General features: G+C 44.9%; 1 protein-coding gene across 1 annotated transcript in view; it reads left to right on the top strand.

The window, feature by feature from the left end:
- The window catches only part of SYN3 (synapsin III), a 200,390-nt gene that overhangs the window by 23,209 nt on the left and 159,224 nt on the right, over positions 1 to 17,957 (top strand). Inside the window, exon 4 of the mRNA XM_063321517.1 lies at positions 10,991 to 11,048. Coding sequence (XP_063177587.1) covers positions 10,991 to 11,048 — 58 coding nt within the window. The remainder of the gene's footprint in view (positions 1 to 10,990; positions 11,049 to 17,957) is intronic.

Below are 17,957 nucleotides of genomic sequence, written 5' to 3'. Positions count from 1 at the left end.
GTTATGTGAGCTCAAGCTGACCAGGGCGAGGGCAGCAATGTTTGCCTTGTGAGAGCACAGCTGAAAAAGCTGGTTATCCGGGGATTCTGGCTGTCCTCTCTGCGTCACGTACGGAAACAGTCCCAGACTTTGGAGAGTGAACAACAACGTATTGTTACTTCTGTGCTGGTGATTTTGGGTTTGGTAGAAGCACCATGTTTACAACGCATTTCACCTCTGCCCGCTCTGGTTCTTGCTACACGTGAAACCTTTGTAGTCGGTTTTCAAGAAACCCTTTCCTTCTCCTTTTGAAATAGTTAACTCTACTAGAAAAGATCCCCAAGAAATAAGTACTGAAGCACTACCTTTATTTTAAGGGCGGGGGGCTTTCACAATGCCGCCTCCCCCACAGCAAGTTACATGGGGTTCACAACAAGGACTAGCTTGTTCGCAGACAGGAAGGGTGAGAGACAGTGGAATCTGCCATTTGATTTCGCTTCTCTACGTGAAAACACTTTCTCATAATTGGAGACTGTAGCAATATTGCCAAGCCAGACATTAATTTATCATCACTGTTTGTATTACAGCAGAGGCAAAGAGCTGCAATTGTGGATTATGGAGAGGTGTTGCACAAGTGCATGATGAAATGCTCTAACAATCCAACTAGGCAAGTGCACTTTAAAGTGACAAATGGCAATCCTTTCTATTTTTAAGGAGCTACTGTGTCTCTGATGACACAATATAGCACTCAACTTCTCTCAGAGGCCTGGATGAAGCGAAGCGCATCCTTGGGAATCCATGGCCTGTCTTCCTCCGTAAGATCCTTACTACTCTTTATGTGCAATACGCTCTGGTTTATTCCAAAGCACTATAAAAATAGTGTGAGCCTCACAGAATCTGATCAGATGCTTTCTGCATTAGCAGCAGTAGAAGAAAGGTATGTTCTATTAAAATCAAGGGAACTCACCCAACTTTCTGTTAAAGTGGCAATGTTTTGACAATTTTTCCATCCTTCTCCAAGACCCGGCTCTAGCGCATTGCAAGGAAGCACAACAGTGAATCTGACACAGGCAGGACGAGCATGAGAGGAAAACACTACCTGTACGGCTCCATCGTGCTCTTGGCTTTGACAGGCAGCCCTCAGAGGCACCCACAGCAGTGAATGCATTGGCATGGTAGGGAAAAACTCTGCTTCTCTTTAGTCATTAATAGAATCATAGAATCATCTAGGTTGGAAGGGACCTTTAAGATCATTGAGTCCAACCATTAACCTAACACTGCCAAAACCACCACTAAACCATGTCCCTCAGCACCACGTCTACCCGTCTTTTAAATACCTCACGGTACATATCTCAGCCAGGTAGCCTCCACCTGGAGAATGAGGCACCTTCTTGTGGGACAGGAGTATCTGTGGCTTGGGACACTTCCAAAAATGTATCCACAACTCACCTCCATCAGCTTCCAGAAAAGAAAAAAAAGGAGTTCAGACATGAATACACGCGCACATGCACGTGCAAACACACAGCAAAAGGGAGCGGGACCATGAGGAAGGGGAATGGCAGGACTCCATGTAATGGCAGATGGGCCAGCTCCGGCAGCCCAACCTCAGCCAGGAGGAAAACGTCCCACCTCTGGCAACTTCCTCGCCCGACGCGCTGTTAAGTAAAATCATGCTCTTGCTGGATTGAATTTCTCAGCAGATCAAGTGGGATTTGGTACTGTGAATTGTTAACCCCCGTCCTCTGCGAAAGTGCTCAGCTTTCTAGCCTAATGCTTCATGTTTAAACAGCTTATTTGGGAAGCGATCAAGCACATCTAAGGCTCCTATTAAACAACGTATGCTAAAAGCATTGCTTTTTGGACCAGACAGCATAACAAAGTTGTTCTTGTTGCGTTTGTTAGATATCTTGGTTGCATTTGCGAAATATGTCATAGCACTTTTCAAAGCCATTGGTGTGTTTTGTCCAAATTTCAGGCCATTTCAAGTGCTAACAGTGTTACGTGCTGCCTTGCACAAAATACATGTGCCCTATGTGCGGCAGTTCTACACATGAGGATTGTGCCATGTTTCACAGAAAAAAAAGCCACAGAAGATATTTTAGGAGAGGCAAAATTGCGTTGTCATTTTCCCATTTACTTTACAGCTAAATCTGCCTGAACATACTGTCTCCAAAAATTTAAAGACAAAGTAAGAGAAAAACTGTGATTAATGCTGAATGAAATCCTCTTAATACATCTGAAATGGTTCTTTGTATAACAATAATGTCATGATTCAGGTCTAATTATGGACTGACCTGACAGGATTACTGTTTTATACTGTTCAGAGGAAATTATCAACCCTTTTTTATTAAAATAAAACTATTTTTACTTCTGATAGTACATGACAATATTGAACCTTAAATATGTTATTTGTCCAAAAATATAACTGGTCTAATAATAACAGTCTAATACTGAATTTTAGTAACATGGGACTTCCTAAATCCTAATTTTTTTGCAAGGAATTCCTTTTCGAAAATATTCAATGGGTGTCATGAGTCATTTCATGCTTTCAGTAGGCTGAAGGTGATATACAAAGGCTCCCATGAAGAAAAATATTTCTGTACCTAACTCAAATATAATGGGAAGTTTTGGACTAGCTTTTGGCTTTGGACTTCATTTATCTTTCTTATTATTTCTCAGCACTGATACTTCAAGTTTCATCTCAGGAATTTGCAGGTTAAATTGCGAAGTTTTGTCTATATTTCCTGATACGAATCATCGAACATGGTGGTAACTGACAATAAATGATTATGAATTAGCTTTTATTATACAGGGTTGATCTTTTAAGGTTTCACAAGTTCTGTGCAACCGTGCGGCTATAATTTGAAAAAAATTTACAACTAAAATTTGTGTTTTCACAAATCTGGATAAAAATCTTACATTTTCATCACTTAGCCATGCCTGCCTGGGGCTGAATATTTCTGTTCCTATAATTCATGCCAAGCGTGACTTGAGGGCAGAAAGGAATTTTAGGGAAAGAGGAGGCAAATTTCTGTTAAATTTGTGTGTGTGCGCATGCTTGGAAGCAGCATGAAGAGTTTCTGTATTCCCCAGCATACGGGCATAGGGGTGAAAAGGAGGTAAGGCTGTCAAAGATAGTCAATAAATTGCATTTATCACGTCGCTTTCCAATCTGTTTTAGGTATATCACCATCATGTCTTGCCTGTATTTTTGTCCTGCATATGTAAAGCAACTTGGGATCTAGTCCTCCTGAATGAAAGGTGATACAGAAACGTAAAGGGTTAGTATCATTACAAAAATAGACACAAGGAATATGGAAAACATTCCCCACCAGGTTATAAATATGCTAATGCAAGTCAAATCTGGGACCTTAATTGCTTTACCAGAGTTGCTATAAATGCATAGAATTTAACCTCAGAATGTCCTGCCTAGTTCCGTACATATTAAAAAAATAAATAAATAAAAGAAACCCTCAGATGTATTTCTCAAGGTTTGTGAGCCAGATTTCTTCTGCTTGAAAGCCAGCAACCAGTGTTGGTTCAAGTTAGCCTGGTTCCCCTGCTCCTCAGGTTCAAGGAGGGCAGAAGTGGGCTGGAATAAAGTGTTGTCCAATCCTCAACAAAATGATACCCCTTGAAAACAGCTCCAGGCCATACCGTCTAGATTTAGCCATGTAGAAGAGTTCCAGCAACGTACTATTTTGATAATGCGCAAAATAAAATCGCTGCCTCATGTTGTACTTAAAGCAGCCCCCCACCTCCACTGCCACCCCCCCACCCCCGGGTCTTTGTGGCCAGGAGGAATGCGGCCACGGTGGAGCCTTGGAGGGGGATGGGGATCAGACCTACAGCAAAGTGTCCTTTCTACCCTGACAGCTCAGAGAAGCACAAAAAGCCGTGCCCAAAAGCAATAGCACTGCACTAACTACTGCTTCTTCTCTTGAGGGGGGTGGCTTTGATTACGCCCATTTCAGGAGCAGGAGGTGGCACAGGAAGATGCTGGGAGGCCGGTATTGTATGGAACTCTGTAGTTCCTTGAATAGAAAGAGAGGCCTGAATGGTTGTGTCTGCAATCGTTAAAGTGCTGGTGGCTTGCCAACCCAGGTCTCCCCCGAAAACAGGCTTTCGGTTCCCTGAGAGAAAGGGAGGACTCACAAAAGAAGATTAAAAAAACCCTTCTCCCTTCCTGCCCTAAAGCTTCCCTTTCTGTGTGCGTTCAAGCCAAGAAAATCCTTCCAGCCCTGTAGGGTGGGACCTCGGACCTCATCAAGGACCTCACCATGAGGACTTCCTTTATCCAAAAAAAAAAAAGAAAACCCATACCACAATCACAGCCCAATACAAACCTCTCCAGCAGAGGCATTTCTTTCCTTGGTGTGATCCCATAACTAATAATGCCTTGGGGGTTGTTTTCCAGTAACCAGAGTGGGCTGGGTCTTGTAGTTCTTCCCAGAAGGCGACAAAGGCGGTCTGTTCCCACGGCCCGACCTCGGACACCGAGGACCTACCTTCAGCACAGCTGAGATGGTTCTCGTTCAGTGGCTACAGCAAGCCAGGTGGTGACAGCACCGAGAGCAAGATGATCTCTCTCCAGGGAGGCACGGGACTGAGCGCAGCAATGCCGCAACCCAGTTTTTTCCCAAACTTTTGTGGAGCTCCTGGCTGTCAGTGTATTCAGGGCTACCTTTTGACTCAACCCAAAACTTAGGTGTATCTCTTGGTTCCTCCCTGTCTTTCTGTACAGTGCAGGTACCCTTTCCTTCTTTCTGCACTTGCCTGTGTTCCATTTAACCTTTAGTTCAGACCTTGTTTTCTGAGGTATGGAAGCACACATCCATCATGCTTATCCACCACATTTAGCATCCTGATACCCCCCATCCCTGGCCCAAGGTACTCCTACAGAATAAATATTAAATACCAACGAATCCATCCCAGAGATGGACAGTGCATAAAGGTCTCTGGGCCAAAGCGGATGTGGACAAAAGTTCCAGTAGGTTGCAAACCCCGGCATTTGTGGAACGATTTTTCTCTTCCCTGTGCCCTGGGCAGTCAGGACTTGACCATCTCAAAAGTCCTTACTATTTGCAGCTGTGAATTACTAAACCGGGGAGAGGCAGTGAAGGGATTGAGGGCTGGCCCCTGAAAGGAAAACCTTCCTTGTGTTCACCCCTGAAGAAAAAAGGGCACAAATGCATCTCTCCTCACCCCTCCCCTCCCCACTGCCTTTATAGCGTGTAGGGGCTGAGGGGGTCGGGGCATTCCAGCGGCTGCTGGCCAGTATCCTGGAAACTGCCTCCTTTTTCCCAGTCCCAGCCCCTTTTATGAAGGAGACAATGCGGACATACAGTGAGTGCCTTGTGCATCACTTGGGCCCCCAGGCCCTTTGACACGGGGATTTCGTACAGTGGCTAACCCCCTCCCCTCCCTCCCCTAGTTCCCCCCACACCCAGTCCAGGGGGCTTCAGCCTCGCCTTTTCCAGGCTGATCCAAAAAGGAATTACACGCCTTATTTTCCCGAGGGGCTTGAGAGAAATATTTGTAATGTGATTCCAGGGAAATAATTCAGATAACTCCAGAATTTACCCGTGGGTCCCTTTTGGTTTATTTACCCATGTCTCTTCTTCACCATTTGTCTCCCTCTTTCTTCCACCCACTCCCTTGCCCACCTCTCCCCAAGAGTCCTGCATGTTTTCCCTCTCCTCAGCATGTTTTGCTCCGGTCCCTCCGCAGGGTGGGAAAGGCTGCTTCCCGCTCTGGGTGAGAAGTGGTCTCCATCCAAAGTGTGGCTTGGCTTTTTTTGCTTGTTGTGTCTTGCTCCAGAGGCACAAGCTCAGTCAGAGAATGTGGAAGAATTGGCTATTACAATATCCCAGTGCCCTTCTTTGGCACGCTCTCAGCGATGCCGACCCCATTTCTGGGGTGAAGGTACAAGCCTCCACCTGAGTGTGTAGCTCAAGGCCTCTGTTCAACAGTGATGCCACAAAAAGTGCCTGGGTTCATTCACATCACAGGGCATTTGGGCTCAAGCTTATCTGTCTAAAGGATGGTTTCCCAGTTACTCCAAGACATACTACCAGCAACTGCAATGGCTTTGCTACCTCAGCTACACTGAGGTGCCTCACAGGAAGATCTGAGCTATATTTCTTTGATCTCTTCCTATCCTAGAAAATTGTTTCACGCAGGCACTATTTTACAGGATACCCTGAAGAAGTCCCATGAATTTGATAGAAAACACCAGCCTGTCTTCAAAGCTGCGTAATTTGTCATAACCTCTGCTTCACCCAGCTAACGGACTGGCAGGAACAGCTTTAAGCTTTGAATCACCTCATTCCTCCTCCAGGCCATCAGGATCCCTTCAAATCTCTTGTCCTTCCTGGATACTCCCTTCTCGATGCTGAGGCCGGTGTTCTGCACCTTTGCTTGCATGGGCTGCTGTCTAGTGGCATTGTACCTGGGGAAGGAGCTCCTTGGGCACTTTCTCTAGCTGGTGCTTGATACCTGGGCATTTTCTCCTGTTCCTCACCTGTGCAGAGCATTGTTCAGCCTGGCAGAAGTTGTGCAGTCCCCAGCTGCATCCCTCACGTTTCCCACAGATCCATAGGAAGACACTGAAGCAGTCCTCTGAAGCAGCTTGGATATGCTTCTTTGCACAGAGAGAAAAAAAGCAGAGAAAAAGAAGAGAGAAGAAATAACTCCAGGAGAGACAGCAGAAGCTCTGCACAAATAGCTTCTCCCGAATTCCTGTGCTGAGCGTGTGTGTTGGCTGACAGGTTGAGCACTCATTGCACCTGTCTGTTTCAAAGCAGAAAGAGAACAAGGCAGAAGTAACCAGTTATTTATTGTTCAGAGAAAAATTACAAGGTGATCTCTGGGCTCCTAACAGAAGTAGCTTGTGAGTGTTGGCCCTTTGCTGCTGATCCTGGAAGCCCCTACTCCACACGTGGGAGTTGCTTCCCTTGTGCCGCGTTTCCCCATGACGCAGGAGCAGCACAGCGGTGCAGGCTGGCCCCAGCTCCTGTACCTGTAGCCCACTGGCCCAGCTCTACCTCCCCTGGGCCTGGTGACACACCAGGCTTTGACGGGGGACTTGGCAGCCCGTGAGGACTGAATCCTTGCGTTTGCAGACTACAGATGTTAGTACGAAGGTGCAGGGGAGCATGGTGATTTGGGCAGCCCTCGCATAGGTGCAGCACAAGCTGTCCCAGTTGTCAGTGACACCAGAGGGATAAACTCCGGTATTTGAGTGTCTTACAGGTATGTTTGCAGTCTTGGATCAGTGTTGGCATCCTTTGCTCAGACAGATGCTTTGCAAACACCTATGGGCATGCACTAATGTTATGCATTAACTTTCTGTGAATCAGCTCTTATTTAGGTTATTGGAGGTGAATTGATCATTTATTTTTCCCTGCTCCTATTAAGGATACACTCCATATCTGACAGAAAATTGTGTATATGTTTCCTCCAACCACAGTCACTGAGGCAGACTAGAACTGTTTCATGGCAGCTCTGGAAAATAAGCTTTTATTCTTTCCAAATTACTTCATAAGAAGAGGCATCAGGTTTCTTGTGGCCCTGTAATCATGTCAGGGCTGAGGCAGAAAGCAGAAGTTATGTTTCTCTGATGGCCTTGCACCCAGAAAATATGTCCTTTTCCAGAGCATGTGGCTTCTTCATCACAAAGAGAGAGGGGTTCAAGGCAAACTTCCTCCCTGGAAGCCAGGGCAAACCTTTGGCTGTTTATTATGGTGCTTCCTCCCTCCCAGCCGGTGCGGTCACATTTAAATGTGTTTCCTACCACTGTAAATCCCACCCAGGAACTGCTCTCGAGCATGGCCCTGCAGTTTTCTTCAGTCAAAACATGTTTACATGCTGATTTACTGAGATCACAGCAACCGCACCACCCCATCTACACCCTGCCTAGCCAAATTATAACGCTGTGTTCTGGCAGGTTGAACATCTGACACGCTTTAAAATAAAGGCATGACCAGCCGAGTGGTGGTCAATGCTGCAGGCTGCCCCAGAGAGGGGGTGGGTTTGCTTGGCCAGTGCCTTGCCCGGTGTCCCAAGATGGGGGATGCCAGACAGCCCCCCTTCCAAGGCGATAAGCTGCTCCTCTCATCACTGGCTGCTGGCTGTGCTGGAGGTGAATGGGGCCACTTCTGAGGCTCCTCAGAATGGCTTTTGACTTCTTCTGGGTGACGCTCCCCTGCTGCACGACAAGCTGCCTAGGTAACCCTGCAGCATGTCACTTCCTAGGCAGAGGTCTGGACGAGTCTTGCACAGGTGGTTTTGGGGCAGAGACCATCCACTCTTGCACGGTCTCACCTGCCAGAAACATCCATCTATCTTTCTCCTGCATCCCCACCAGAGCAGAGTGTTCCTTTCCTCCATCTCATGTCCACTGTACAGACCAGAAGCCGTTTCATACATTGCGCAGTACTGACCAAAAGACTCTTCCTCTTGCAACGAAGGCAACATGATGTTTCCACAGCATCAGCAATGACTGAAGTCTCAGGGGCTCCAGGGTGAGGCTAAAGCCATTTTTCATTTCAACATGATAGGCCCTACTACCCAGGGGCTCCAAAACCCCAGGTGCAAATTGAAAACATCACTCCATCCATTTCAGGGATGTTTCAGTAAGAAGTGTTTCATTCTTACCCTGGACTGTGTCAAAATGATGGGCTGGCCAAAATATTTGGCTGCAAATTGCTTAGCACCTGTAGTCTTCAGGGACACTCAGAGCAGGTTAACCCTCCTGGGGGACTGTCTTTGAAAGAAAGTGATGTATTGTGCTGTTAAAGGAGAGTTATCTGAGACACGGGATAAGACAACTTGTGTGGAAAGAGGGATAAGGAGAGGTCACCCAGTGTCTAAGTTGAGGTCCTTTGCTCTACTCGAGTGACTCCTCATGCTGGATGTACCCTCTGTGTGACTATCCATGAGCAGAGCCAGTACTGTAGAGATGGGAGACGGGATTTGTTAACCATGTGAAGGCTAATTTCCTGGACTAGGCAGTGGAAGCCTCTTTGCTCCATCTGTACTGGGCTGAAGACTGTGGTTAATCACACTTCATTACAAGCTGAAGCAAAGCAGCACCAAGGAGTTTGCAACCAGCTGGTCGTCAAAGAGGAGAGGCCATAGAGGGAGGAAGTGTGTTTCGTAAATGTGGGTAAGGAGCATTCATTATGAGCATGCTGGGAATAAAAACAAGCTTGTACCAATGAATAGTGCGCCTCAAATTTCAGACCAGTTCCTGTGGGCCCACTTAAAGCTTATTCCAGTTTTTGAGAAGTCACTGGTTCCAGCAGTATCCCCAATGTTTAGGAGCGAGGAATATTGCCAGACTTTCTGCAGCCATGCCTCCAGAAATACGATGGAATTATTAAGTGCATTTTAGTGTTCCTGTTTATTGTTAGAAGTGCGATGTCTCAGCTTGTTTCTTGAGTTGCTTTTTTTTTTTTTCATGCAACAGCCATAAATTCAAAAAAGGGAGGGAAAAAGGGCCACAGCTCTGCTTTTTATACTGGACAGGGATTGTTCGAGCCGCTTGGTCTTGGTCACACCTGGCTGCTACACCGTCCCTCACTGACATCTGTGCGGAGGTCTTACTAGCACCATGCTGATGGATGGGCTGCCTGGGAAGGGGGAAGCATGATACAGCTTTCAGATACCCTCGTCAGAGCAGTGCGGAAAACTTTTGACATTTTTTATGTCTTTTTCTAATAAAATGAAAACTTTTGGCTTGGTTTTGGGCCAGAATGACAAAACAAAACAACTTTTTAACTTACATTTCACATTTCTGGGGGAGGGGAGCATTCAGCTGAAAACTGGTGTGTTTCAGCCATGGGGAAAATTGCCTTCCTACTGTCTCTCCTGCTTTTTATTGGAACAAATAGACACATAGTAAAAATGTGAGCCAGCTTCTTTTTTTGCTAATACTGTAAAATAGGGAGCAAAGCCGGCTTCCCCTCGTTTTCCTTTGCTTCTTTATTCTGTCCTCTCTTTGCCAATTGGAAACAGAACGCAGAGAGTTACTTTGTCTCTGGAAACAGCTCTTGCAGGGCTTAACTGTGTTTTCAATGCTTTCCAAATAGAAGAGCTTTTTGGAACCTGAAGTTTTAGGGGGGAGGTCTGAGAATAAATTCATATTTTCTTCTATCAAGCTGGTTTGGCGAGGTGAAAAATTGGGAGAAATATTCACAGGGGAAATTATATTGGCAATTTCCCTGCTGACCAATCAATATAAGGGGCATTATACACAAATATGAATAAAAAAGCTAAAAATGCCTGCCCTTTTCCTATGTTTTCTTCTCCAACAGTACTGTTAGCCTTCCTCAGTCATAAACAACTGATCCTTCTGGAAGTGCTTTCTTGCTTGCATAACATAAGACAGGTAGGAGCAGAGGTGATGGAAGATATATGTCCTTCTCATGAGGCTGTTCAACTCCAAAGGAAACATAGTTTCTCAGTTCAGGAGAAGAGATCCTTCATTAGTGACACTGTAGATGCAGATACTGTTTCTCTAAACCAGTAGCAGAAAGACAAACAGAATCAAAAAGCACCTCTAGGGCGAGAGAGCTAGAGAGTAGGCTTTGTAAGTACTGCAGCTGTGATGATAAAGATCCTTGCTCAACATCAGAAGTTTCCAATGCCATGCCAGATGTTGCTCTCCTCCTTTTACAGAATAAAGGTTGAGTATTAAATGAGATATAGCAAGGAATCATTGATTAGAGTTGTTGCTCTGGAAAAGATTAGGAGAGCATTTGGTTTTCAGTTTGAAGATAAAATGAAAAAGTCACAAGCCTTAAAGGAACTTTCCAATGTGGTTTTCATCCGGCTTGGCAGGTTTCTCCTGGAGAACAGAAAGCTGAAAGAAGGTAGGAATTAAGAAAACATGCTGTGACCCGGATAGAAATTCTTCAGCAAAAAGGGAAATGCAGAAGCAAAACAGTATGTAATGAAAGCCAAAAGCTTTCTTTAACTATGTTTGTCTCTCCCATCTCTTTCGCAGGGCCAAATATTTCCAGGGGAAGAAGGTGAATGGAGAATTTGATATCCGAGTGGAACAGGTCAGTGACAACTGAATTTGGCTCTAAGAAATGTTTGAGGACAGGGCTGAGGTTTTAATGACAGATATTCTGTGGATATTTCATCTCTTGAAGAAAGGAACTAACAAGGAATTTTAAGACATGTCTATTTTATAAAACTGTGGACGCTATAAATGAAAATATTTTATTGGGCCGTCCCTTTGTCCTCCCTACCTTTGCAGTTATCAGTCGCTATTTCACCTTAAAATGAAATTTTTTGTTTTGGTGATGAGATTGTAATTTCTTCCATTGGAAGAATTGAAATTGCCTCACAGCTCCATATATATGCCTGAAAAGGTGCAAAGCCAGTGTGCCACAGTACATCTTGGTGATGTTATGTTCCACATGTAAGCTATACAGGTCTTCTGACTTACCCTGGTTTAAGTCTAAAGCCTTTGATTTAAGTATGCAAAATAACTACATATGGCAAAATCTTTTTAGCTGTTGAAAGTCCACAAGAACAGTAAGGAGGCTTATGGCCTGGTTTTTGATGTGCTCTGCAGGGCATTGGACAAATTCTGTTTCTCTGTCAGCCTTGGCACCAGCCATCCATTTCAGTTGAAAAATCTTCGTGCTGGGGTCTGTCCCCTCCTCTCTGTGTTGGTGCAGTGTCTGTAAAAATGAAGTCCCAGAATTGGCTGAGACTTTGGATGCTGTTGTCAAAGCAGTAATGATTATTAATAATCATCTGCAGGCACCAAACTTGAAAGCGGGCATAAGAGAGAGGTGTAGAGATGAGCTGGTGATCCTGAAGGGATCATATGCTTGTTTTATACTAACTAGGGCTATAAAAGTGCTTGGATGGATAAAGCAAACTGGTTAATGTAGTTTGAATGACCTTATACCTTCTGTCTTTATAAAGCTGTTGATTCTGCCTCGTATGTGTGTGTGTCGTGTACATGCATGTGTGTGCATGTGTGTATAGAATTATTAATGCAGTGGTTTTGAAGACTTTCTAAGAACCCATTGCCCTTGATAAGGTGTTCCTTCTCTTTTCAAAGGGGTGCTGTTCAGTTACTTAGGACTATACAGGAGCATACATGTTCTGATCAAAGGTTGTGTCTGGAACAGAAAAGTTAGCAAGTCATTTTTTCTCAAATATGATACCATGAACACTTCATTTTCCTCTTTTTATTGGTATCACACTTGTCAGTACTAGGTGGTATTAGCAAAACAATTCTCACTTGCACTTTCTTATCAAAGTCCTTATTTTGCTGGCTGCCTCAGTAAATGTCCTAAAAAATAATAGAAAAAAAATAATAATCACACTTCTCACATAGAACCATGGAATCAAATAATTATTCAGATTTGCCCTTCAAAGCTCTGATCCAACCAGCTTCACCACGCAAAGCAGGGTCAGCTTCAAAACTAGACCTGATACTCTTCAAAAAGACATGGTAATTCTTTCCTAAACCTCCAGTCTCTGCCTTTCCCCTCATAGTCCTTCTCCTCAAATGTTATTGCACTTGAGGTCTTTACAAAGGAACTATCTACAAATGATTGGTGAGTGGAGAAGGGCAGAAGTGGACTCTTGATCCCTCATGAGTTAAACTCAGTAATGACCCTCATAATCGTCACTATCACTAAATGCTTATTGCTTTTCCCCAAGGATTCTTTCAAGGAGACTTTCCCAGTCTGTCTCTTGAAATCCTTCACATAGAATCATGGAATCATAGAATGGTTTGGGTTGGAAGGGACATTAAAGATCATCTGTTTCCAACCACCCTGCCATGGGCAGGGACACCTTTCACTGGACCAGGTTGCTCAAAGCCCCATCCAACCTGGTCTTGAACACTTCCAGGGATGGGGCATCCACAACTTCTCTGGGCACCCTGCTCCAGGGTCTCACCACCCGCATATTGAAAATTTTTTTCCTGGTATCTAATCTAAATCTATCCTTTCAGTTTAAAACTGTTACTCCTCATCCTATCACTGCATTCCCTGATAGAGTCCCTCCTCACCTTTCCTGTAAGCCTCCTTTAGGTACTGGAAGGCCACTATATGGTCTCCCTGGACCCTTCTCTTCTCCAGGCTGAACAACCCCAACTCTCTCAGCCTGTCTTCATAGGAGAGGTGCTCCACTCCTCTGATCGTCTTTGTGGCCCTCCTCTGGACCTGCTCCAACAGGTCCATATCCTTAGGCTGAATGTCCATGTTTGAGACAAGACACCAAATTGCGCCAAGCAGAGACCATAAGGCTGGTGTGACTCTGCTGGTGAGGGCCATCGCCAGGCCTCTTGCAGCCTTCTTTAAACACTCAGCATAGTGACTGCAGCGTTGCCCAAAGGAATGAAGCACACAGTGGGAAGGAGAGTTGAAGAACAATGAACAAGGGTCCTGGCTGCTTCCCTTTGCCCCCTTCCTGCCCCTCAGATCAGGCAGCCAAGCCTCCATATAGTGATCAGGGAACTGCTCTTGACTTCCCCAGACCTCGAAAGCAGAAGGGACGATCACTTTCCCCAGCTGCATGGCTGTCTGTCAAGGGAAACACAGAAGCTGCATTGTCACGGGCAGTCCTCGAATCTGACCTCAGGCCCCCCTGCATATCGTTGAGGCCAAGAGGGGGCACTTCTTTCTTCAAATTCTGGCTTTTTGTCTCCTTCTTTTTTTTGCCCATCCATTCTTGATCAGTATTTCTTGATATTTAATTTTCATTCATTGCTTCTACCCTGATGATCTGGAGCCTTCCTCGCTTTTTCATCCTCTTCCTCAAACACAATCCAGGAGCCTAAACTGTTGTGGAATGAGTCCCCTGAGGCTGAACACAGACCCTCTCAATCTGAAAAAAAAATGTTTTTCCACAGTATCCTTATGGGGAAAAAACCTTTCCTGGTCCAAAACTTTCTCTTTGAGTTGGCTGCTCACCAGTCTTGGCTACTATAACTGTCCCGTGAACAGCACACAGACTGTGCCATGGTGCACAAGCCCTAACCTGGCTGTTCTGTTCTGAATAAACTGCTTCAGATGAAGGTTTGACTCTTGGGCACCTCTTGAGCCACTTGGTCTGCTTGGTAAATTCAGTCAGTTTTTCGGATTTCCATTTGATCCTGCTTCAGATAACCACACATTATTTACTCAGCCAGAAATACGGTTTGCCTTAGGAATTTCTTTTATATTTTATTGGCAAAAACACTTTTGGTCTGAAAAGCTTTTACTTATAACAAAAAATTTTGAATGGCAGAAAGCAGTGAAAGGAAATATCCAAATGTTAAATACTCTTGAAAAACCACATTGGGAAAAAGCAACTGCCCTATTTTTTCTCATCGTGCTGATTTTTTGCCATTCTTCCAGGGTGCTCTGTAGTTTGTTTAAACTGAATGAAGAGTTTGCCTTCTTGCTTTTTCTCTTCCTCTTTCATCTCCATCTCTATCACATCTTAATTCCTTCTCAGCAAGCCATTTCAGCAATCTCTGGGGGAAGCAGAACAGGATAGTAGGATAGTAGGTGATATTTTTTTTGAAGTCATGACATCACTTATTTGTAATGGAGCAGGAGCGCTGAAAGCAGCGCTGTCTCTCCCTCTCTCAGCAGCGGGAAGCCAGTTATCTAATCTGGTTATACACCCCTACCAGCTCTCTGAGCTGCCTCTCCCCCTTGGCTGTCATCCGAGGAATGCAAGACGTATGTGATCATGCTGTCTCGCCCCGTCTATCCCCCACACCCAACACTGGGGAAGGCATTGGCTGATTTCAGCTGAATTGGAGAAACAGGCAGAAGTTTCAAGGTCCTAAGTTTCTACAAGAAGTAAATTCAGTTCGTATTAGACACTGGTAAATGCACAGGGCAGAGACTGTTAAATGCCGTTCTGCTGCTCAAGGAGCTGCTTCTGTAAGTCTCAGGTTGTATGAAAATTGGTTTTATGGAATCTCAAAGAAGGTTTTCTGGTTCTTTAGCACAGAAATTAATTGCATGACCTCAATACCACCCCCAGGCCCTTGTTCTTCAGCTAGGTCCATTGCCACTAGCAAGAGACAAGAGACTCTGTGGGCACTGCCTGGTGTCAGTGAATAGGAGAGAGTTGTCAGGGACGCTGGGTTGGGTACACCCTCTCCAGCCTCTGCTGCCTCCTGTCATTCATTAAAATGAACATGAGGCCTGACTTTGTTTCCACCTTTATTTCTTCTAATGTTCAGTGTAACACACAAAACTTATTTATTAATATGCTTTAGAGTCTACGGGACTTATTATTGCCCACCCTTGACTGAAACCCAGGCATGCCAACGCCATTGCCCTCTCCCTGTTGGCTGCAGGGGAAGAGGTACAGGGCTGAGGCGGGGCTGGGGCGGTTGGAAGCAAGTGCAAGTTCTCTCCTGAATCAGGGCCCCTTTTTCTTTGGAGGCAGTTTGGTTTACATTTTGAGTATTTGTATATTTTTCCACTACAAGTCTGTCTTTAGCAATGATAGTCATTCCATAGGACTGAATGAAACACTGATCAAAAAGTGAAAATCTATTTACCTATTCCCATTAAAGTCATGACGGTTTAAGTTTTACTCAGTGTGGGTAAACCCCCAAGCTTTAAGGAGCAGCTTCGTCTAAAAATGCTATCACTATTTTATGCTAAAAATAAGGTTCTTAGATTTTGATCCATACTGTTGCTTTTACTTGCCTTGTGAATTCCAGCTTTGAGACTGCAGTGTAAACATCTCCAGTTCTTTTTTCTAGAAAAACAAATGCTAGGGAAATTCTTTTAGAAATGAAAAGTATAAGTTTGATTAAGTGGCTCTAAGGCTAAGTTGAGCTTAGAGAAGAATCTTAAAGTGCCACAGGAGTTGACCACATTGCTTTTAGCCTCTCCCAAAATTCATTTTACTTTTTTCTTCTCAGTCCTTTACTGTCCCGAGGACAGGAGGCATTAGAAAACAGAATATATTCAGGAAGAGAAGGAATTATACCATAATTCCTTATGCTCTGTCAAACGTTTTCCACCGCTAGAGGCAACTGGTAGCAATTCAGCACCTTCTTCCCCACCGTCTCTGCCTTGTCCCATGGAAAAATCAGCCTTGCATGCTCTAAGGATTTCATATAACTCTGGGGTTTCCCATATGGATCTTGACATACCCTGAGTGGGGGTCTCCTTGGCTGTTAGACATGCTCCATGCACAAAGGGGAAGCTGCATGGTTGTGAGTCCCCAGCACACCCATGTACAAGCAGAAGAGGGCAGGAGAGCCAGGGCTGAGACCTGAAGAACCACAGATCCATCAGACAGACCATGACCCTGTGGTCAATGGCCAGATGAGTGGGACATTTGCCACCTGTCTGGGAGAAAGATGCCCACAAGGAAGGAGATGTGCAGAGCAGGGTCACTAGGATGACCGTGGAGACCTGACTTGTGAGAGGAGGCTGAAAGAGTTGAGTTTGTTTATCCTGCCAACACAGAGGCTAGAGCAGACACGGATGCTTTTAATAAATACACTGTTTTAAGACGAGGTTTCATGACATGTTGCCTGCAGTAGCAAGGGCTTAGACCCTATGGCTCTGGTGGGCTATTCCAGTCCTGTCCCCTGCGTTGACCAACGAGATCCCAGGAGGGAGAGAGGAGAACACAGACCTAGCAGGCAAGAGCAAGCAGCATTTCTTAGACTCTGCCACCTTCAGGGTACCTCTCCTTCAGATAATTCCCAAAGGCATTTTAATATATTCAGAGGCATGTTTCCTGGCATTGGCTGATCTAAGGTTCATCTAAATTTTCATTCCTGTTGTTTGTCCACCCGTCTCCTTCCCACCATTTCCTGCTGTGATGAGGTGGGTCCGTCTGTCCGTCTGACATGCATTCTTCTCACACAGCTCATTCACTTGTTCCCTCTGCCTGGTTTATTTTCAGAGAATGATTATTCAGTGAACTCCTATGTACATGCGTCTGGAAAAGTCTTGTGGTATAGATTGTGACTCCATTGGCAGCATTGTCAGGAAAAAGTTGTACTTGGCGCTCAGAGAAGATAATTGTAATACAAATCATGAATTCCAGCTCCATTGTACTTCCCATCCTAAAGAGGTATTTTCATGTGCGGCACAAAGTGGTCCTTTCGAAAGGTAGAGCCTGGTAGGCTTGTGTGTGATGAGAGGAAAATTAGCCTCTCATCAAATAACTGCATAATTTTTATTCATTATATGTTTAGAGTGGGGATTTTTTCCAACTGAAAGCCTGAAAACAGTTCAAGAACAGCCACAGCAGTTCTCATAGCTTTGTCACATACAAGCATTCAGAAACCATGAATAAAGGGACTTGGAGAAATAGCAAGAATGACTCAAAAATCATTAATTTCTTAAATAAATATTATCTTTGATTTTTTTATTTCCCTTGGCTTTTGGAGGCTAACAGAGTTCATGTTTGTGAGCAATTTCCTGGGATCAAAAGGTTTAGAAATGTGCTTGTGATAGAGCTCCAGTTTTCAGGCAGTCACACAACTTCTGAAAAGAAAATTTAAGAGACAATTCCAAATGTCACCAGAGCTGGTGCACCAAAAGGGACTCACATGATTCAAGGCATGTGGACCTTCAGCATCCACGCTGTCTGTAGCCTGGAAGCACGCATCCTAGCCTCAAGACTTGTGAAGAGCAGTTGTGGAAGCTCCCCTTGGAGACGCACAGCAGCATCCCCCTCACAGCTGGACCTTCTCTGTCCTTTTCTCCCAGAGAGCAATCCCAGTACTGGGGGCAGGTGGGGAGCGAGGTGCCTCCCCAAGTAAAAATGTCTCAGGAAAGAGACATGGGGAATCAGGGTGTGTAATCTCTAATTCTGCATGCATGTGCATACCAAGCATGCACAGCCCCAGCCCTCCCCCTGTTCACATCCATGCGGTCTGTTCACCCTTCTGTCTGTGCAGGATTTAGGGATTGCTTGCTTCCCCACTGAAATGCTTGTAATAGTTGTAGCGAAATATGCGGTTA

This window comes from Chroicocephalus ridibundus, chromosome 1 (genome assembly GCF_963924245.1).
Source record: "Chroicocephalus ridibundus chromosome 1, bChrRid1.1, whole genome shotgun sequence".
Classification (NCBI taxonomy): Eukaryota; Metazoa; Chordata; class Aves; order Charadriiformes; family Laridae; genus Chroicocephalus; species Chroicocephalus ridibundus.
Note: the sequence above shows the minus strand (reverse complement) of the source record. Positions and strands in the feature narration are given on the sequence as shown.